This window comes from Tyto alba, unplaced genomic scaffold, assembly GCF_018691265.1.
Source record: "Tyto alba isolate M040663 unplaced genomic scaffold, T.alba_DEE_v4.0 Super-Scaffold_7, whole genome shotgun sequence".
In the NCBI taxonomy this organism is placed as follows: Eukaryota; Metazoa; Chordata; class Aves; order Strigiformes; family Tytonidae; genus Tyto; species Tyto alba.
In genome coordinates, this window is record NW_024881328.1 from 12085597 (window position 1) to 12104872 (window position 19276).

Genomic DNA, 19276 nt, shown 5'->3' on the forward strand with positions numbered 1-19276 from the left:
AATATATGTACAAGTAGGACAAGTAGAAACCGTAAGAATTTTCATATTTCTTATGAAAAGCCCTTTCAGCAAGAAATAACCCTGAGCTGTTCAAGAGAGAAGAGCAGCCACCTAAAAGATTCCAGGAGTGAGACTCAAGGGCGGAATGAGGGACAGAAGTGGTTGGAGACTTGCCCTAAGAGCATCTATTTAATGAAAAGTTCTAATTCCCCAAAATGAAGTTTCCTGTGAAAAAATGCTCAGTTTCTTATGTTTTTATCCTTAGCTTGGTGTATCCCAGAATATGGCATCCCCTCATCCTGAGCCTCCTTCTCTTCTGGTTTCCTGATACCTCATGCACTTTGAAAACCTGAGGAGGTAAGCAAGCAGAAACAATACCCCAAAATACATTTTGATTGTTTAAATTTACTTTTTGTTTTTGCTGGAGGGAGAGAGAAATAAAAATAAAAAAAAAAAAATTCATTTTGTGGTTTTCCTACCCCCAACATTTCCTCCTTATTTGGGAAGGGAACTGTCTCAAGGTCATAATGTTTTGTATGTTGCTGAAGCCAAAAATAAAAGTAATTTTCTCCATCCCTCAACACATGTCCCATCCAAAAACCCCAAAAGGCAGGAAAGAAACAACAAGGAAAGAACTATCAAAACAAAGGGAGGAGAAAGGTAAAAGACCAACAGACAGGCCTGAAATATGTTTGTTTTGCATGTTTTCACAATTGAAAGACATTTTTGTTAAAAGGGAATCATAGCGTAACGTAAAATAAAGTTTATAGCTGTAACAGTATACAGGAGTCTGAGCCAACCAACTCTGTCTAAATGTGCCTGAAGGGTCACTCCAGCCTAGGCAATAGCTTCCAGAACTACAATCCAAAGATTACAGCTTTAAAAAACAAGCAAGAAGCTTTGTGTAAGAGTTCCATATGAGGAATATGAAACACATGAAGTTGCTTAAAAGTCTCCTGTGAGTTAAAACACTGTGTTTAGTCCTAAATAGTGCATAACCTCTCTTCCAAGGACAGAAATAGCAGAACCCTTCAGTCAAGTTGGTTAGGTAGGGCAGCTACTGAAACAAGGCACGGCCAACAGGAGTTGCTAACAGAGTAAAGAGCTGCTGCAGAGCACAGCTGTATGGAGCAGAGCTAGTAAAAGTACTTTGTGGCATGGAGTAAAGTAGACCTGCTAGAAGGAGGAGCAAGAGCTAGTGGGAATGACTAGCACGGAGAGGAGCAGCTAGCAGAAATAGGTCATGGTGCCAGATCAGCTCAACCTAAATTGGGCTTTTCTACCCAGAAAGATATAATAATCTCAAATCATGAGTGCAATTCATTACCCGAGGGGGAAAGTAACCAGCTGGCTGAGCAGCTGCTCCGTGGAGGAAAACACAGTGAAATTGTTATAGTTGTACTTTAGGAACTAGCTATCATTACCCTCTTTGTTGTCTGCATAGGTTTTTTCTCACTTCAGTGAAAGTACCTTTTGCTGGTGATCAGTCTAAAGCAATACAAAAGAGGATTGATCACCCTGAGTGACAGGCAGGATCATGAAAAATCTGGGAGGCCATGTGAGGAGACAATTGGAAGGAAAGATCAAGGGAAACAAATGGAGTAGAAAAGAATTATTATTTTGGAGTCCTAAACCAATGCCTAAAATAGCATATTTATTTCTTAGCATAACAGACCCTTATTTCATTTTTAGATAGTCCCAATAAATCCTATAAGACCTTTTCATAAGGGGCAAAACTGTAGTAGCAATGACTTTGAGGGTTTAGAGCAAGGATTTGTGAATCAGACATCCTGACATGAAGAGTTCTAGTCATAAAGCTTTCAGTGACCTTTGGTAAGTCGCTCAACATCAACCTTTTAGAAAACCCATAATCCTGAGATGAAAGCAACCACAATAAGCAAGAAGTACTACTGTTATTGTTACTTCCTGAAGTTACAGGGGAGAAAGTCTTCTGGCATTCCAGCGTATGTTTATTCAAAGACCTTATTTTTCTCCATGTCCTCGGTGACTATTACTCATTCCAGCAGTTGCTTTCAAAAAATATACATATTTCTGGAGAAAACTCTATTTTATTTCTCTTCTTTCACCACTGCAGCCCTACTATTTTTGTAGGCCTAATCAGTAACAGACAAGCCTGATTCTTTCTCCTCCTTTGCCATGACAATGAGAGCCAACAGTGACTTTCAGAAACAATAAACTACACATCATATTTTCATGGATGCTGACATACAAACAATCTTGGGATAGAAATAGACAATGAGAATATGATATATAAGGAGGACAATTCTGCTTAACCATAACAGTAAATTTTAGCAGTTTGCCTAGGACTGACTTCCTTGCAGATTGCTGTAAAGGAAATCTTGGATCAGAAAGGCACTGAGTGGCCAGGCATGATGGCTAGAGGTGCTCTGCACCATACAGGGTTGGGCTCATGCATTGTAATACATCTCACCCAACATTAGGCAATAAACTGAAGGTCTTGTCTGAAGAACTTACCTTATCATTATTTCCCCAACAGTCAACAGTAAGAGATAGAAGTATCCAGGGTACAATTCAGATCTTAGACAGAGTTGTCTGATGTTGTCAGTGTCTCTCTGTTGTCTATAAAACGAAACTATACATTATGCTCCTGACTTGGATGATTCAGTTACACTCCTAAGGACAGGCAGGATAAATCCAGACCTTGCATGTACCTACAGAGAACTTCCTGTATCTTTATATCACCTTCTCCACTTCTTCATACTATGAATTATGTCCTCTTCATCCACTATGAGGTAGATCCAAAACCTCAGTGAGTCAGTAGGATTTCAGGGGGTTTTCAGAAGGCCTTCTTAGAGGTTCCTAAACTCTCAGTAAGAATCCAAACATTTGAAGTTCAGGAAACAGCAAAACAGACCATCTGAAAGGACTAGGTCTTGAAGGACTGACAGTTCTCTAAACAAGAAGAAACGCTTTTTGGGGTACAAAGGATTTTTTTTTTTTTTCAGTTCCTCTTCTCACTTCAATAGGTTCAGAAATAAAGCTGGCTGGTTCAGATTTCTTCTGATCCTATTTCCCAAGACAGCTGTGAAGCTCATCAAAGTGTTCTCACACTGCTTGTACATCAATGCTAAGTAAACTTCAGTTGGTAACTGAAGCTGGCCCCTGAAGTTTGATATCCCTAGAACTTCTGCTCTGGGTATAAATTAAAAAGTGATCATTATTATTTTTAAATCAGTGACTGTTTAAAAGCACAAAGAATGATTGTCTGCTTGACTTAGTAACTAAAGGAAGAAAGACACAAAGGTTGTTTCCAGATAATTTCAAGTTACATCTTAAATCAAATTATGAAGATGATAGAGTATTGTTAATCAGCAACCCTTAAGGAATTTCCAGAATAAATATCATTAAATGAAAATGTAATAATTTAAACCTATAGTTCTTTGTGAAGAGTTTTGGCACAAAAAAATACAAGATAACACTCATCTATATTTAAAGAGCATTGTCAGAAGTTTAGAACAGAGATCCCTCTCTCTCTCATAGGAGTTAGAAGTATTTAAAGCAATTAACTTAGGCTTGATAGACTGAGACATCTCTGAGGTGTTCTTATAACACACACTGATCAGTGGTTACAGGGTGCAAATGTGACTGCCTGGCCAGAAACACAGAGCCTAGTTCTATACCAACAGCCACTGACTGAACATGTTCAAATATCAAAGTGGCATGTATTTGCACTCCTCACTTGGGAAGCTACACTGTGGCCCCTCGAAGGGCAGATTTCTATGCCAGAGTTACTGGTAAATAGGTAAAAATGCATGTTATTTCTTTCAGCTGTGTTCTTTTTCCAACAACCCTGTCCTGTTTAGGTTGGACAACCCTGAGCACACTGTCCATAAATGCTCTGTGCCTTTGCAAGCTAAAGGAACTAGAGAAACATCCATATGAAATCACCAGAAACTGAAGAAATATGGGGGCAATATTCTCCTTCCTAGCACGGTTGCCTTGTGTGGCAAATCTAACACAATCTGGTCATTGAGCAATAGGGATTGTATAGCTGTGCAGGGTGCTCTTACTCTCCTACTCTCCCTGCTGTCACCAGACCTTAGAGGCACATATATAGCCAGTAGAAATCATCTGAAACTCCTATGACACGGTGGGTTCAAATTAAGGAATGACAGTCCTTTTTTAACAGTTCAAACTAAGCAACTAAGTCACTCAGCTAGTCTTGTGTTATTTAAATGGCCATGTCATTATTAATTCATTTCATAATATCTGCAGGATACTAATCAGCACAAATATACCACCACTTTACTTTCAAATCAGTGTCAGTGTTGGTTACTTGTTAGTCCTCTTCAGAAGATGAGTGGGGCCACGAATCTCTCCATTGCCTAGACTTGCATTCACATTGCCTGAAAACATGCCAGTTCCTTTGGCAGGAACAAAAGGAATGGAATGAAAATTGCTCTAAAGAAGCAATTTCCAAGATGTTTTATTGCATGGTCTGTGACAAAGAGTGAATGAAAACAAACAAACAAAAAATCCCTTTACTACAAATGTACCATCCTTTACTGCACAAATAATAAAGCAGACAAGTACTAAATAAGAGGCAGTTAGAGACATAACATGGGTTTGGAAACACGTGCACATCTTATTAAGTTAGTCCTTTAGAGCTATGTAGGTAATAGTTGTATGATGATCTATCAGAATTGTGTGGTGAGATATTTATATCAGATAATAAACCAGGTGTGGACAATCTGACCTCAACAATTGCTGGAAGGACAGGGTTAGTGAAACCAGAGGTATTTATCTCTCAGTCATGAATAACAAAAAGTTGTTTTCTCTCCTGTTACATCCCACTGGGAGAAGGCTGCCAAGTAGTTTTAACAGCACTGACTCTGAGTTCCTTTTTCATTAATTTTTTGGGGCCAATACAACCATAGTTAGAACCTCTACTCACTATCAAGTAATATTTCAACCTTATGGCTGGTTTGGTTACATATACCTTCTAAGCTCAGAGAAAGTACAGCAGTAATACTTTGAAAATGTAAACATATAAGTGACAAACACTGAGCGCATCTCATTACTTGACAAATTTACCAAAGGGGCTGTGAAAATTCTCTAGGATGCTTTGAATTGTAATGTGTTAATTAGTGATCTGTCAGTGTTAGCTATTTGCAGGCTAAATCTGCTCAGATGACACACAGAGCATGTGATGTATTTTTGCAGGGTGCTGTGGCTAAAATCATATGGTAGTAAATATAATCTTGACTTGATTACAATGTTATTTTTTCTTAGCAATTGTTTACAAATAAATCTCTTGTTTTACAAGACCCAGTGGAGGTATTATTGTAAACAAAACATAAAAGGAGATATATAGTCAGATTTCTTCTGTCTTTGGAACAAACTATGACAAGTTGGAAAACTACAGAATGTTGGAGAACTCTTCATTGCCTTGAAGTGATCAAAACAACTGAGTGTATGTGTGCGTGTGTGGGGGGATGTACAGACCAAATCCTCTAAAATCTTGTGTGAGAGCTAAATGAATCATGAACTGCCTTGAATATCCTAGCAAATGGACCATGTAGATCACATGCATCACATGAAGTGCTCAGCATTCTCAGATAGTGTATGGAGACAAATAGATGTTGGCAGGACATTTTTCCATACAAATGATGTCAGGATCATGCCCTGATCTGTTTTCTTGGCCAGTAAAAGCCAGACAGATTACAAGTAAAAGTGTTTGGTTATGAAGAGAGACAGCCTTTCCTTTGCAATCTCACACAGCAATGGCAGCTGGTAAATGTAACGATATCAGTATGGCCACATGGCCTTTTTATCCATCACCAGAGGCAGATAACCACACAAGGAAACCAAAGCTATGTCCATTAGTGTATCTGGGCATGAAGCCAACAGAACACAGATCAACAGATTTAGAGAAATCCAGGTGAACCTGACACTGGTCTAGCTTGACCTTTTCAATGACCAAGAGAATCTGAGACATCACTACAGCTGGTATGGCAACAGTCCTGGCTTTCTTAGTACGTGCCTGCCCTCTTGGCAGTAAGCATTTGTTACTGTCATCGTGCTGTTTACCACTGGTCTTCATCTGGCATGAGCAGGATGTTCCATTTTACCATGCAGAGCCACCACAGCTATCTCAAGGCTTTGTACACAGCCAAGAAACTCCACCACCACACACAATACCTCTACATCCACCTATTTTCCAGCTCTTCTTTTACAGGTAACCATCACAACAAAAATGAAGTAAGAATGAAGCAGCAGCAGCAGTGACCTTGAGAGAATCATGTGAAACTGTGGAGAAAAAGGCTGCCTGTGTCAGGCCGAGTGTTGGTGTGTATGCATGAAAATGATGGAAAGACTGAGAATTTCTGAGAAGGAATGAAGCCTGCAGAGTAAGAGTAGCAGTTTGACTGTTCTGTCATGAAAGTGCTTTAACATACCAAGTTCAAGGCTTGCACAGATCATTTCAATAAAGCATCTGATGGGTCTCCATTTTCCTTCTACTTTAATAGGTATGCTTCGGGCTTTACAGTTTCACTTGAATGAGTTTATGAAGTGAGAGAATTCAGACAAAATTATTGCCTATATGAAACAAAGGGGATGGGGGAGGCAACAGGGTGAAGAACAGTGTCATAAATTTACTTCATCTATTTCTAAGGCTGCTTGGTAACATCTGTTCCGGGTACAACCCTTATGTTACCCTTGCTGTTTCAGTGTTTCTGTTCACGGGGGCAAAGGGAACATACTGTAGTGGAGAGATGCAGGTAGGGGCAGGCAGGGTAAATCAGGATGTAACAGTGGAAAGCAATAGAAATTGGAGACAACATGAGAACAATTTCAAATCTCAACAGAAATTAAAATGTTGTTAATTTGCTGGTAAACAGTCCGCAGAAGTGGAAGACCCAGAGCAGAGAGGGGCAAAAAGGAAAAGCTACCAAAACCAGGCTGAATCATCTGCAGCAATTACAGAATATCAGTATGGATGTCAAAGGGATTTTTCTTCCTCCCTTGCAGGACAGAATCTCAGCACCTCCTCCCACTTCTAAAAGGATCAAACAGCACAGCTCTTCCCTATCTAAAACGATAGAGAACTTCTAAAAAACAACTGAAGCAATTAAGTATTTTACACACTTGGCAACCCAACATTTTTATAATGATCCTAAATACTTTTGGTGTTAAAGGAGTTCCTTGTCAGTTCCTGTCTGCATAGAGCTTTATAACAGCTCACAAATTGTCTTAACTGCTATCCCTTTTGTGTGAATGGTGCTCCATTTCCTGTGAAAACTGCAAATGAAGTTTCACAGCATTTATTTTCTTTCCTTCTTTAAAATGTTATATATACATAACTCATTGTCCTTAGCACACCATTATGTACCTTGGTTCACATGTGCAAATTGATGTAATTGTATTAATACATAAATATAATAGCAAATAATCTTGTAAAATGTCTGATGGTGTGAGGTAGTGATTACTTCTAATGATATTTTATAGCATATAACATTTCTTACATTAATTTTGTAACTTGGCAATCCACATTGCCTAAACTTTCTTCTTTTTCCTACAGCACAACTGGTATTTTGGTTATGACATGACTGTAAGGATGCCTGACTTTCTATGTCAGACTAAAAATTACTTTTACTTCTTTTAATGCACCATTTTAAATATTTACAGTTTTTGTGCAATCCAAACTGAAACCCAGCTAGAATCAAAAGGATTTCCTCGACAGTGTGAAACTATTGGAGAACATAGACCTGACCTGTCAGTAATGCATACAGCATGTAGCCTGGCTCTGCAAATGGTACATAATACACCAGGAATGATATGAATGAGCCCTGTTTAACACAGCTTAACCCTTAAATCCAGACCAAAAGGCACACACTTTGCCTACATAAAGACTTCATCCAGCTAACCAGTTTTGCAAGACCTCTCTATAAACACCTGATATTGCATGCCTAAATACTTGATCCCTCTGGCAAGACTAATTGCAGTAGTTAGGTGAGGAATTATTGATCTCTCAAGATTCATAAGAATTTCTTCTTGAAGATATGTCTTTACCAAAAGCTATTAATGCTGTTAATGTCAGACTGAGAGGATGGAAAATAATCCTGGAGTCTGCATTAGGAAACTGCAACACAACAAAACCTGTCCCTATTCACATCTGCTTTTAAGACAAGATTGATACAGAACAGCTGACATGAAGAGAAAGGTATAGATGAACAAGTGAGGGAGTGTAAGTTCTGACATGGAGATCATCTTTCACCGGAATTTTTACTGCGCTGGTTAACAGGTAGAGAAGTTGAGCCATGGGACATCCTGATAGGGAAAACTGTGTCTGTGAGAACACAATTTTGAGCTGTGTGGAAAGGGAAAAGGAGCATCTTCTGTAGAGAAACTGCACTGTATCATTACTTGCCTGGAAGAAAGTGAAGTTTAATAAACTCGGGGTTCTCCTGGCAGGATTTGTTCTCCTACGTCTTTTCTTTTTAGACTTTACCAGGAAGGACTCAGTTAAAGGTTATTAAATTCCAACAAGACAACACATTATTATAGATAAATGTTACTTATGATTAGTGACAACATACAGGTAGACAGCTTCACATGCCAAGGTGGGCATTTAACAAAATAAGCATAATAGAAATTGCATGACAGATATATAGCAGGTGATAGTTTTCAAAAAAACCCAACCCATCAACATACTCAAATATCCTCCTCCTCACCATGGAATCTAGACTTCATATTTCTGTTCAGCCGATAATTTCACTTATGAGTTACAAAGCATTTATCTTGAATAGTACAGATGTTTAGTGAACAGAATGATTCATCTCTTCCCCTCTACTTTCTTAAGTAGGACAAAAAGATGCCTCCAGTAAGTGTGTGCTAGGGCAGAAACATGTCTGTCATTAAGTTGTTGCTTCCTAGATAATAACTATCCATTAGGAGAAAAATTTGGAAAGATTGCTGCCAACAGAACTCACACAGAGTAATGCTCTCTAACGTGATTGTACTCCAGTGACTGTTACCGCTTCTTTCTCTTCCTCTCACCAAAACTCAGAGTACGTACAAAAGATCTGTTCCTTTTGAAAACCAGTGACACAGCCTCATTGCCTTGCTTATGTGGGAAGTAAAAGTCTGAATGGGTTTCCTGAATGAACCTCATAAACACTTCTACTGATTTCAGAAGATGTAAGAGAGAAAGTTTCAGGTTGGAAAGATTGACCAAAAGTGTAAATCACCCTAGGGGATGAAGAATACCTAAAATAATATGGATTCTTATTGACATTATATACCACAATTGGAAAAAGCATAATAATATCAGAATTTACAACTTTTTATTTTTGAGAGTTTAACCCCAAAATGGTATTAACTTTATATAGTTTTCAGAGAGTACTCTAGCAGAATTCCAAGTACATACTCTATTTAATATATAGTTTATGAATTTCATTACCATGCAGTATGTTTGCTGACACACAAGGAAAATGAAGTTGCTTGAATTAAGCATCTGTTATATTCAATCCCAGTTTTAGTTATATATATGGTATGACTATCTGTGTGGTTTTATAGGAAAAACTGAGCAGGTAAAAATTCTGGCAAACTTTTCAAGACTGACAAAGAAATAGTCATAGATATTTGCAGAAGATATCTACAGCCACAGTTCTGTCTGTGCTGGTGCACTCCAATTACAGCACTAACAGGACCACAAATTTGCACACTGAATAAAATTTGCGTGTCTCCTGTCCTTGCTGGTTCATGTCTATTTTACATGTGACAGCTTTGTTGCTCTGTTTCTACCTCATTTTTCACTTGGAGGGAGGCAATGACATAAAGAACCCCAGGGACATTAGAATGCTCCATAAACATGATTAGAGCATTCAGCCTCTTCATTTAAAGCAAGTACCATATTGTTACCAACATCTGCTTCAGGCTGTAGTGGGGCCCTTAAACAAACCATACCATCCTGAATGAGCAGAGCCCTGTAACACCTGTTGATTGTACTTGCATATTTGGCAACTACAAACATAGCATCTCATACTTACTGTCAGTTACGCTGCTGCGCTGGTATTCAAACGGATTCCTTTGGGAGAGGAAAGTTAGTCACCTGCAGCCTAAGATCTCAGAGGTGAGGCTGTACCGCATACGCTGTATTTCTGGAGGTGGGCTCTGCACATCAGGCTGTGTAGTTCATTTGAGCCAGCAAACTCATACCACAGGTATTTGGACTCCGTAAGTGGTAATAACGCAAAGATCATCTAAACACTGCTACTAAAAGTTCTGTATCTGTATTGTTTCCACATAGGAAGGTGAAATATACCACAGTTCAATTACTTTTTACGCTTGAAATTCTTTTTTCTATTAAACATCACTTTCCCACGACCAGTAGAACACCTGCAGTGAAATGCTCATTTATGAAAAATTAACCACTGAAAATAGTGTTCTGTTCTTGTGGGGAATGAACTGATCAATAATCAGTGGACTGATTGATGATTCCAACATGAAACTGAGGGGTACTGAAAGGTGCATTAGGATTTTAGCATATTTCTAGCATAGAAAGGGCTGCGTGTGAAATCTTGATTATGACAGTATCTTCCAGATGATCACCAAAAAATCTTTATGACTGCAAAGAAAGGGTCATTTTTATCTCCTTTAGTAATGATATTACCTGTTGAACATCTTGCTGGAAAACACAGAGCTGCAGCCTTTGATGTAGCCGGACCTTTCTGTGTTGCCAGATGCTCTCTAGGCGCCGCTGGTGATGCAAAACTTCATGTACCACATCCAACACCTGGTGAACAGCCTTGGAGTAGTTTGCAGTAGCAGTGAGGGATTCAGAATTCCCAGGGCTCAAGGGACGCTGTAGGACATCCAGCAAGGCTTTTCCATCCTGGCTCACCTGAGTGAAGAAACAGGTCTACTTCACTGCACTAATACTTAAACATCCAATAGCCAACAGAGAACAGTCTAGCTGATACTTTTTCCCTGTGTGTTTTCTTTATTTTAGTCAAAAAGGAAGAAAGGCCTCATAACATCTCTTTTTGACTTGTACTTATACATTCAGCACTTGCCTTTGCTTCCTAGTGAGCCTGCTGTGTCACTCAGCAGGGGCACAGATACTGTACTGTTGGGACTGCACACACAGAGACAGAGATCCCCAGACTGTATTATGTTCTGACACTTGGGCACTGAACATTCTTGACATATACTAGTCGATGACAGGTGGCATTTGCACTAGTGGGCCTGTTTTTCTGAGGAGGTGGCATTTTAAGAAAACCACAGATGGCAGAGTCATTCATATTCTGTATGATAAGGGAGAGTCCTTTCTTCGTAGGATTACTAAGTATGCATATATGTTGAGAAGTGTGACATTCAGATTCTGTATTTCATTCAGTGGCAGTGAAAAAGAAATTAGTATATGATAGTGATTCTTTTCTTCCCCAGGAACAGCTCAGAGGGACCTACAGTCTCCATTTTCAATGGGCTACAAAGTTTGCTGGCAAATGCAAAGCCCTCTGCACACATGTAACCTTTTTTGAGCATATTAAAACACATTTGCAGATGCAAAGGCATTTGGGCATTAAAAAAAACCCAGAATGCCAGATTTTTTAATGCTCGATTTTTTTCCTGGAACATTCCTGGAGCATTTTCATATTGCAGAGGCAAAATGAAAAATGGAACCATAAAAAACAAACTGCTATTAACAAGTGTGCACATGCACTGGTTCTCTAAAAATGGCTTTCTGAAATATTTTTCAGTTGCAGATTGCAAAGTTAAAATATTTTGTTCAACAGAAATGGTAAATGAGGACACTATCAGAATCCCTCTGCTCTTCCCAGCCTGCTTTTCTCTTTTCCCTCTGAAACAAACTTCAGTGAAAATGACAAGATTTTCTGAAAAGTGTTTTTATTTCTATGCAATCCCAATCACCAATTTTGCCAGAGAATGGCTTAATGAATGTTCTTCATCCAGTTTAAATTTTGAACATTATAAAAGTTAAAACACATCTCAAGGATTTCCGACTCTCATTTGTTTCTGTATTATAATTTACTTGTTCAAATGTTGCACAAATACTCTTTAATATCCAAACCTGTGTCTTTTGGCAAGCCATGCTACGTCCGAGTCTGTTATAGCAGTGTCTATCTGCTGCATTTTCAGAGAAATCAAGAGAGCCTTTGAGATTTATACTGGCAAATGTGGGAGTCAAATCTCATCATATTTATGACTATTAGGTGGGCTTAGGCAGATCCTTGGAGATTTTTTAAATATTCAGGGCAATTTGGAATTAGATCAGGAAATAACTGGAGAGTCCATAGGGAATAGCTTTCCATACTCAAATTCAGTTGCTGCTGAAGACCAGCTGGAACAATTTGCACATGCTAGTGCCTTCTGGGGTCACAGAGGGAATGACTGCTCACCAACAGCAGTGGATAATGGTGATATGAGGGAGGATTTTCAGAGGGAACACTGAGGCACAGGTGTTACCTTGGCAACATTATGGAGGTGGCAATAACTGCCAGGCGGGAAGAAGCAGCTTCTAGACAGAGAAGGAGATAAGGCATACTACATCCTATTCTATCTGTGGGAAGATAATCAGCAACAATTTAATCACTGGGAACTGGAAACCAAGGCTATGCACACACTTGGGAGCTGCTTATTAGACCAGAAACTCACTCTTTGCACTGGCTAAATTCATTGTGTTCCTGTTACTGGCCTTCAGGCTTACAGTTTGTCTGAATCTGTCCCTGGGTGGTGTTACAATGCTTTTAGTAAAGTCCCTGCTGATTTACAGATAGAAATCACAACAGAATCGGGACTAACAATAAAGTTTTAAAAGTTTACCAGTAAGAGATATGTGATTGCACAGACAATATGACAAACATGCTTTACTCAGGACAACTCTCCTGGAAGCTTTGTGCCATAATATAGACCTATTCATACCTACAGAATCTCCTGAGTGCAGGTCCTGCATGGTGTTTTTTTTGCCTTCCAGAGGTGTAATCCTGAAATCCTTCCATTTTGAGGGTTACAGATCCTTGGGTAAAATATTTTGTATACTAGTTATGACTGATCAAAACACCAGACTAAATTCAGTCATCTTACAAAAAAGTGTTCTTCCAGAGATGACTAGTGGATGAATACAGTCAACAAGGCCTTTGCAATAGAAAGTCTCAGACGTAGGAGCAATGCAGAACAAAAAGACTGTTTCAAAGCCAACAGCTTGTATGTCCCTGCTTTTTCTGAAGCTGAGACAGGACAATATTTTCCCAGATTTGTGGTGTAAGGGAAAAAGCAAGTACATTTCTGCATTCTCTCACTCTTTTTTCTTCTACGGGATTTAGGCTTTTATCTATTGCATGATAATTTGTTCCTGCTGTCTGTCTAAAAAGCCTTGGAGATTACGATTTATGATTTTTCCGTGATGGACACAGCCTTCCAGTTATTCTCTGCACAGCCAGAGATAAATGCCAGACTTCAAGTGCTTGTGTTGTCCTGCTAATAATCATTAACACAAATCAGAGACTATTAGAAGTGCTCTCCTGCTCTCCAATTTACATGCTTGTCCTGTCATACCATGTAAATATATGGCAAGGAGCACAGTGGCAATCTGTGGTACTCAGTATATAGATATATATTCCAGGATTTCATACCTTCTGCAGCTCTGAAGTTCTTTGGCTTAAAAAATTTCTTTTCTGAAAGTATATTTGTTGTGAATATTACTGCATTCCCAATCAATGGGCACAGAAGGTTTGTGCTCTCAGAGTCCACCAATGAATATATTTCAGAAAGGAAGGGAACAGCTTCACGAACGGAGAAACTATCTACTGTGCTCTTTCAGTCATTTCCATGTTCTCCTTATAACTGCAAAAGTAAATTACCAAATCTCTTTTCATGTGAGTCTTCTGAATTTTTCAAGGACCGTGCAAGGACACAATCATCAACAACCCAGCTTAGTTGCACCACTTCACTCACGTCTCATTTACAATGTATTTTTAAGAAGTACTGCAAGAGTCTTAAACTGAATCAACCTGCACTCAGCATGACTAGCAGTCGCTGTAAGTGCCAGTGCTACGTTTGTCAAAACAAATTTGACCACTTCTCGCTTATTTTGAAAAGTACAGAATTGCTGCTGGACTTTCTGAGAAGGTTTAACTCACCACCAGACACAACATACATATTCACTCCTGTCATATGGCAATCCCACATTTTGGCTTCATGGTAGGAGAAGGGCTAGGATGGGCAGTATGCAAATGCTTCTGTAAGAAGTTATGTGACCTTGGGTGAACTGAAAAATAGATTTTGTTGTGCTAGTGGAAATAATCTCCATGGATGCTGTATACATAGCTAGGAAACAAGTTAAAATCTGTAGATATTCTATATAGTGGGTCAGAAGGACCTCCAAAGCCTTGCAAGTGACTAGGCTAATGGTGCCATCTGTGAAACAGCTACAATTTGCACTAGGAAAAAAAAATGGTCTTTAGAGTAAATATATCATGCATCTAGGAACAGACAGTAAAATGCAGTTAATCAAATCACAGTGAGTAAGATGCTGTTACCCTCAAGTAGGCTCAAGCCTGACAGAAGAAAACCTTTCTCTCTCTCCCTCCTTCTCTTTACTAAATCAGTACTGTCCTCAGCAGGGGTGTCCCAAGTTTGTCTCCTTCTGTTCATCCACTAGAAACACCGGTGGAGAAACAAACACACCCTGGCAATAGACATCTAGAGAAACTCTTTTTTCAAGAGGGGAATCTGCCAAAGGCATACATCTCGTGTATCTCTTCCCTCCAGCACCTTTCCACCCAAACTAAAAGCAAGAGTACCGCTTGATTCTCAGGAGGAGGAAGGGCTGTTCTGCCAGCAGCTTAGTTTAGCACAGGAGAGGATTGCTTAGCTGTGTATTGCATAGCAGGCCCATGACCTCTGTCTCCACTATTTCTGAGCTTCACTCAAGTGCAATAAAAGAAAGAAGGCAAATAATTATGGCTACAACCATGGCAAGATAGAAAGAAAAAAATGAGTCTCCTTAAGATTCTTTATGCGTTTCTTCTTAGGTGCCTGCAGTGAATCTGAACTGCTTTGTTAAATACTGTAACAGAACAGAATAGGCCCATATATCTTATTAAATGCTAATTAATATCCTATTAAATATCCATATAAAATGGTTATTCCAAGGAATGTTCATTCTATTACAAATCTCTTAGAATTACAGAAATAGAGAAAGATTTTCAATGACTCTGTAGGAAAAGAAAGAAAAGAAAAAGCTACAATTTTCATCCCACATAGAGAGCTCTGGGGGAAGAAATATTGTTTTCTATGGGCAAGAGGCATTATCTAGATTGTAGAAATAGGCATGTGGATAGGAGGCAGAACTCCTAAGGCTTTTCAGATCACCATGTAGCTGTGGGAAAAGGGATGAACATTTCCGAAATAACAGACTGTAACCTTTCTGGCAATTCTATATACTGTTTAAAATATACTTATTTGTGAAATAATATAGAAATGTTTTAAACACCTGTGTCTGTGAGAAGTTATAGCTTTCTGAGGAAGCCCCAGAAAAATCAATACGCATATTAAAGGTTGCTTTTGATAATGAGTTTTAAATTAATTTCCATTTCACAAAAAATAACATTGGGGCTGATAAACAACATGCCAGTTTCAAACATTATTATGTTTTAATTTAATCTCAATTTTATTTAATTTTTAGAAATAATTTTTAAATGCAAGAAAAAAAACCCTTAATTTCACCTGACCAGGCACATTTATAAAATTCACAGTTGTAACTAGAGGTCAATGGATTCTATGTTTGCTCACAATCCACTTTTCCTGAGAAGCCTGAGTATTGTATAAGAAATTGCCCTTTGCGATTGCAACCCAGACTTGCTCATTCTAATTGATTAACTCCCAAATTCCTTCAGGTATTCAAAAAATAAGAGATTTCTATCTAACATTCCTTCCATTCATCATCAAAGTATCTGTACAACTTCACTGAGTATGCACGAGTGCCTACCACCAAGCCTAGATTAGCAAATCCTCTTCTATTTTATACTATAGATTCTTCTAAGAACATGATGACCAGAGCAAGGGCTAAGCATGGAATAGAGGGGTTCTGTTCTGGAGTCTTCACTTGGTAACTTACTAAGTATCACAAGTACTACCACAGCCCTCTGGTTCAGCTTGCAAAACGCTGCACGGAGAAAAAAATCCCTTGATAACCAGAGAGAGAGTCAGGCACAGCACAGTACAGGAAAATGAAAAACCCAACTAAACCCAAGCATTCAGATGATCTGTGGATTACTTTCCAACAAGCTTGTGTCCTGGAGACATGAATGACAGAACAGAACAGACAATATACATGGCTTCCCACCGCCAAGGTAATCTGCAGGTCGGCCCCTGCTTGGGGTAAACGTCTAGACTGGCCTCATTCCTGAAAGAAGTCCTCCCAGATGCCAGGGAGGTCCTTCAGCCCTTTTGCAAAATGAAGTGGACTAAACACAGAGAGTGGCCTGCAGAGTCATATGCACTGAATGTTGGCTGTTTGTTGGTAGCTTTTATTTAATGCTTCAGCCTGGATGGGGGAAAAAACAAGTGAAGAATTTTATGTTTTTTTTGACAAAATGTCAGAGAATATGTTTTAGTCTTAGCATATTTGGCACCCTCTTTTAAAGAATAAAAACACATACCCTATTTAGGTCTGAGGTATTTGACAACAGTGTGAACAAATGCATCTGATGTGGCACTTAGGGACATGGTTTAGTGGTGGACTTGGCAGTGCTAGGTTAACTGTCGGAGTCAATGATCTTAAGAGTATTTTCCAACCTAAATGATTCTAGATTCTATCATTCTATCTAAAGCACAGTCTTCTGCAGCATTCACTGTGACTTCTGTGTGACTCTCATTCATTGTGACTCTGTGACTTCGTATATTGAATGCAAAAGCCTTCAGCATCCTGTTCCCATTAGCATACCTGTGGTAGAGCCAGGACTCATTCACAAAATGAAAGCAGAAGGGGTAAAGCTACTGGTGGCTTAAAGGGGTTCCCTGTTCAGCAAAGGCAGTGAAGCAGCTCTTCTTTGGGATGGCAACACTAGTTCTATATTTCATTTCTGTATGGGATTTGTCCCTCAGATTTGTCCTGTTGTGCCTTTACAAGCAAATTACTGGGAGTTGCCTCCTACAGCCTGGGATTAGACTTGACTCCTTTGAAAAAACTGCAGAAATGAAAAGCAGAACCCATCTCATTTAGAAAAGCAAGCTCCAAAATGCAGTCAAATATCTGTTATCACTTAACAAACACTCACATTCTTCTCTGGGAAGCACATACCTCTGTGTAGGCCTGTGTTACTTGTTCATACAGGGTCTGATGATGATGGATGGCCAGTTCCAGGTCTTGCATTTCTGAGGGGAGGCCTCCTTCACTGCACATTTTGCACCAGGCATCTACACCTGAAAGGAACTGAAACAATTCCAGGAACAATGAGCTACAGTAACATAGAACAACATCTCATCAATGTTAAAAAAACTTTGTTTGTAGAGTGCCATATATGATTGCATCAAGAGCTGAGGAAAATGTAACAGTTATGAATTACTCCTTTTGGTCACCCCCAAACAGCACATTTCTGTCACCTCCTCAGTACCTGAAAAACACCTAGATCCAAAGGAACGTTTTCTGTTTCTTCTGGATTAAAAACAAAACCTCCTTCAACCAGGCTCAGAAAACACCCATTCTAAGAATATTTGCTTACAACGCAGGGAGGCTACAACATCGCGTTCCAAAAACGGAGGCTGCAACATCAGCATGAAGCACAGAAGCACACAGGTAAAGCTCCAGCTGTATTTGGCATTGCCTCAGCTGTCAGTCTTCCCTCAGTGGCTTACCTGTCCTTAACACTACTCATTTGAGCAATAGAAAACTCCCATTAAAATCAGTGCTGACATTCATTTCAGTGAAAGGCAGACAGTCTGTATTCAAGAAGTTCTCAACCCGGGGCCAGCTCAGCGGGATTGCTAATAGGATACCAAGGCTTCAAACCCCTGGGTCACACATTTGTTTCTGGCCCAGGTCAGCAGTGATCAGATACCATTAGCATCTGATGGCTGCTAAGCAGCCAATGCAAAATGAGCTGCTGGTCTCAGTCCAGTTCCTGGTGGGCAGACATCCGTGAAAAGGGAGAAAAAAATCATTGCCATTGCAACTGATATGGTTTAGCACCTTGGTTGGAAGCCTTAACAGATAGCCAGAAACTGAATGGCTTCAGGGAGCAGAGGGATGGAAAAAAATATTTTTCCACTCTTAAAGGCCTCCAGAACAGTGCTGATGCACTTTGGCAGAACAAATTGGAGATTCTCTCCTGGGTGCTGCCTGTTCTGTAAAAGAAAAGAGGAATTTAGTCTCTAAGGTTCCCATCCTGTTTTTCTTTTAGGCAGAGCTTACTTCAATGACACAGCTCACATGCTTATATTTTGTCCATAGTAAATGCCTAATGCCACCTCACTACTTCTCATGAATATATTCTCTTCCTCCATCTTTCTGTTAAACCAGTCTGCCATATTTTGGTGCTATTTATAAAAAAAAAAAAAAAAAAAAACAAAAAAACCCAACAAAAAAAAAAAACACCAACAAAAAAAACCCCAGCTAATTATCCAACAGATGCAGTACCCTGTAGGGTGAATGCATAATGCCACAAAAGTAGCCCCAGGATCACAGCTTTATCCACTCTTGAAGTGCTCACCTGTGGCTTGTTACTAATGCACTCACTCACAGCATGAAGGGCTGTAAGATTCAAAGCAAAGAATTCCAATTCAACTCTGGCTATGGCATCAGCATCCTTTTATATTAGCAGTGTAAAGCTATTCACCATGCTGATGTGTAATCAAGACTATAAAGTGTTTGCATTGTAAACACTTCTTTTCAGTACACAAAGATTCAGAGATTCAGTGACAAAGATGAATTCCTAAATGTGCATGTCTACAAAGTCCAAATCTACCAGTGAAAACTGTGCTTTCTAGAAGACTGGCAGCAAGGATGGCAGGTTCTCTTGTGTTGATTTGACTCCTGATCTGTTGAATCTCTTCAGAAAAAATCCCCATACACTCTTGCATAAAGCTGAAGTGATCATATTTTATGCCAAGGTAATGGAATTCACATAATTTCCAATGCAGTTTTAAGAGCAGGGACATGAGATCAATCCCTTTTGGGGCTGTTACATGAACCTCTTGGTTGAAACAGTGAAGAAAAGACCTTTACATCTTATAGACCAGTTCTCCTGCTGCTGGAATCACAGTTATG

The 19276-nt window shown here is 39.3% G+C and overlaps 1 protein-coding gene across 11 annotated transcripts in view; it reads right to left on the reverse strand.

Annotated features, from left to right (window-relative positions):
* Positions 1-19276, reverse strand: part of KALRN (kalirin RhoGEF kinase) — a 523685-nt gene that overhangs the window by 257284 nt on the left and 247125 nt on the right. For all 11 annotated transcript variants that reach the window (XM_042784358.1, XM_042784355.1, XM_042784351.1 and 8 more), the window contains exons 8-9: positions 17312-17443; positions 10658-10888 (exon numbers count right to left, since the gene is read on the reverse strand). In XM_042784358.1, the coding sequence (XP_042640292.1) occupies positions 10658-10888; positions 17312-17443 (363 nt within the window). The remainder of the gene's footprint in view (positions 1-10657; positions 10889-17311; positions 17444-19276) is intronic.